Genomic DNA, 2,500 nt, shown 5'->3' with positions numbered 1-2,500 from the left:
TGCGTGCGTGCATGCGTGCGTGTGTGTGCGTACGCGCGTGTGTGTGTGTGTTTCTGCATGTGTCGTATTGGGAAAGGCAAGAGAGAAAGTGACAGACAGACCTAGATAGACAAGAGAAAATAAGACCAACGAAGAAGAAGTGGAAAGTAGAGGAAGACAGGAGAGAGAGAGAGGGAGCGAGGAGAGAGAGAGAGAGAGAAGAGAGACAGAGGGAGAGAGAGAGAGAGAGAGAGATGATAGAGAGGCAGAGAGAGAAGTGGAAATTAGAGGAGGAAAGGAGAGAGGGAGCGAGAAGAGAGAAAGATAGAGAGTGTGTGTCCGTGTGTGTGTTTGTGTGTGTGTGTGTGTGTATGTGTGTGTGTGTGTGTGTGTGTGTGTGTGTGTGTGTGTGTGTGTGTGTGTGTGTTTGTGTGTGTGTCAAGTTGTTGTGGTTTTTGTGTTTGATTTTTCCCCTCAGTTTTGCTCCAACTTGAAAAAAGCTTGATCACGCAAGGAACAACTCGGATTTTCCCCTTTTTTGTTTTTTATTGAAGTTCAAATGTTGATGATGAAGGGGTTAACAGGTTGAAAACCTTTAGACACAAGAACAGAAAAGACATTGCATTAATTTAAAGTTATACAAACACAAAAGCATATTACTTAAGATTTACAAAAATAAATAAAGTCAAACAATTCAATCTGATTGAGTAAGCAATCAAAGAACAAACAATAAATAATGCTTTTTAGCTCTTCACTGACTACTTTAGTCAATTGCAAACAGTTTCTGAACACACATCTTGCATGTGCTCATCATCATGATTGAAGTCCTTATAGCATTCACACAAGGTAAGTATTTTAGAAAAGTCAATCTCCTACCAGTTGCGTATGATCGTTGAACTGAGGATTTCTTTGAGTTTTTAGTTGGTTTCTTTGTTCAAGTGTTTGCTTGGTTGTAGCAACAAACATTTCCTTTCCTTGTCTTCTGGGGCACAGGTTGGTCTGAAAGTAATATGGCCGACTTCCTGTTACCTGACAGGAAGTAGCAAACTCTGCTGGCTGTGACTGCGCACTGATTGTTTGTCTGCCCCCCGCAGGTCGGGATGAAGATAGGTGGATGGTCTGAGCATGAATGTTTCTGTACTTTTCTCTCTGTCGACGAATCACCTCCCACTTGACCTCTCGGTGCTTAAACCCAGAGAGGTCACACAAGTTGTGGGTTTTCCGTGCTTGCTTCTTTGCCGATAGCATTCCCTCCCACTTTGGCTTACTTGGAGCTTGTGCAGAGTCCTTTGCCAATCTTAAGTCTTTCATTGTTGTATCAACTGGTGGTCTTTGGGAAGGGGTTTTCCTTTGTTTTCCTTTTGTTCTTCGTTGCAGTGCATCATGGTCTTTTTCGATTGTGACCCTTACTGGACTTGCTCCACCAGATGGCGCATGTTCCCACCTCCCACTTTGGCCTAATCGGACCTCAGTGTACTTGTTGTGTTTCACTGCACTGGTTCTCATTGAATGGGCAAAGTGAGTTTTACATGAGTGGGTAGTGATGTCCACTTCTTCAAACAGATCGGGATGTGCTCCAGCAACTGTCTTTCCCAAAGGGCTTTCCCATAGGACAAGGTCCTCGATCACCTTCACTCTCTGTGGAGCGAGTCTTCCCTCCCGATGACTGATCAGCAATTCAATGTGTTGTGGTCTGTGCAGGTCTCTCAGGCTGGTGTCTGGGAAGAATTTTTTCAATTGCTCCGGTTGGATTGGCCTGTTGACTTTGGCGATTTCATCCAAACCATAGCACAGAAGTTCATGGATTCTCACAGTACCTGTGGGTGTCTTCACCCTCACTCTGAGAAGGTATCTTTTAGTTTTCATCTTGAGGGCCATTCCTCCAACCCCATGGACAATGAGTGTGACTTTTTCACTCCTAAGGTTGAGTCTTTTGGCAGCCTGATGAGTGATATAATTTGTGTCAGAAGCCAAGTCAATCAGTGTTCCAATCTTCTGACCTGTATTGGCTGTTACTTCGAGAAGCATCATGATCACTGGAAGTTCTTGAGATGCTTCCAAGTCCATCCCTGCACGCTTGTCGGTGCAGTGAGATCTTGCTGTAACATTGCTGAAGGCACTCTTGAATTTTTCCACCATGTCGGGTGAGAGTTCAGCAACGAACTGTTCTTGTTCCTCGGTAAGTCTAATCATGCCTGTCCTGTATGTCTCCTTCTTCTTAGAGTCTCCTCTACGGCACAGGAAGAAGTGGTGGTCTCTTCTACAGCGTTGGTTTCTACACAGGTAAGTGTCTTTGCATTCATTATCCTCCTGGTGGCACTCTAGGCACTTTGTGCAGGCTCCCAGTTTCTCAACAGCTTCCAACTTTTCTTCTGGCGTCAGTTCTTTGAATTTTTTGCAAAAGAAAAGTTTTTCTGAATGCCTCTCATCGCCACAGATTATGCATCCTCCTAGCCTTGTGGCCTGAGTTTTGGCATATTTTTGTTCAGAGTAGGAATATTTTTTGTCTGGCTTATTTTTC

General features: G+C 44.1%; 2 protein-coding genes across 2 annotated transcripts in view; one reads left to right on the top strand and one right to left on the bottom strand.

Annotated features, from left to right (window-relative positions):
* The window catches only part of galnt18b (UDP-N-acetyl-alpha-D-galactosamine:polypeptide N-acetylgalactosaminyltransferase 18b), a 111,930-nt gene that overhangs the window by 17,614 nt on the left and 91,816 nt on the right, over positions 1 to 2,500 (top strand). The gene's annotated exons all lie outside the window — the stretch shown is intronic.
* LOC134443470 (uncharacterized) lies at positions 507 to 2,174 on the bottom strand. Its single transcript, XM_063193245.1, has 2 exons — positions 856 to 2,174; positions 507 to 572 (listed from the first exon to the last, which is right to left on the bottom strand). Exons 1-2 carry the CDS (start codon positions 2,170 to 2,172, stop codon positions 525 to 527), a joined length of 1,365 nt encoding a protein of 454 aa, XP_063049315.1. The 5' UTR covers positions 2,173 to 2,174; the 3' UTR covers positions 507 to 524.

The sequence above is a fragment of the Engraulis encrasicolus genome, unplaced genomic scaffold (genome assembly GCF_034702125.1).
Source record: "Engraulis encrasicolus isolate BLACKSEA-1 unplaced genomic scaffold, IST_EnEncr_1.0 scaffold_32_np1212, whole genome shotgun sequence".
NCBI classification, from domain to species: Eukaryota; Metazoa; Chordata; class Actinopteri; order Clupeiformes; family Engraulidae; genus Engraulis; species Engraulis encrasicolus.
Note: the sequence above shows the minus strand (reverse complement) of the source record. Positions and strands in the feature narration are given on the sequence as shown.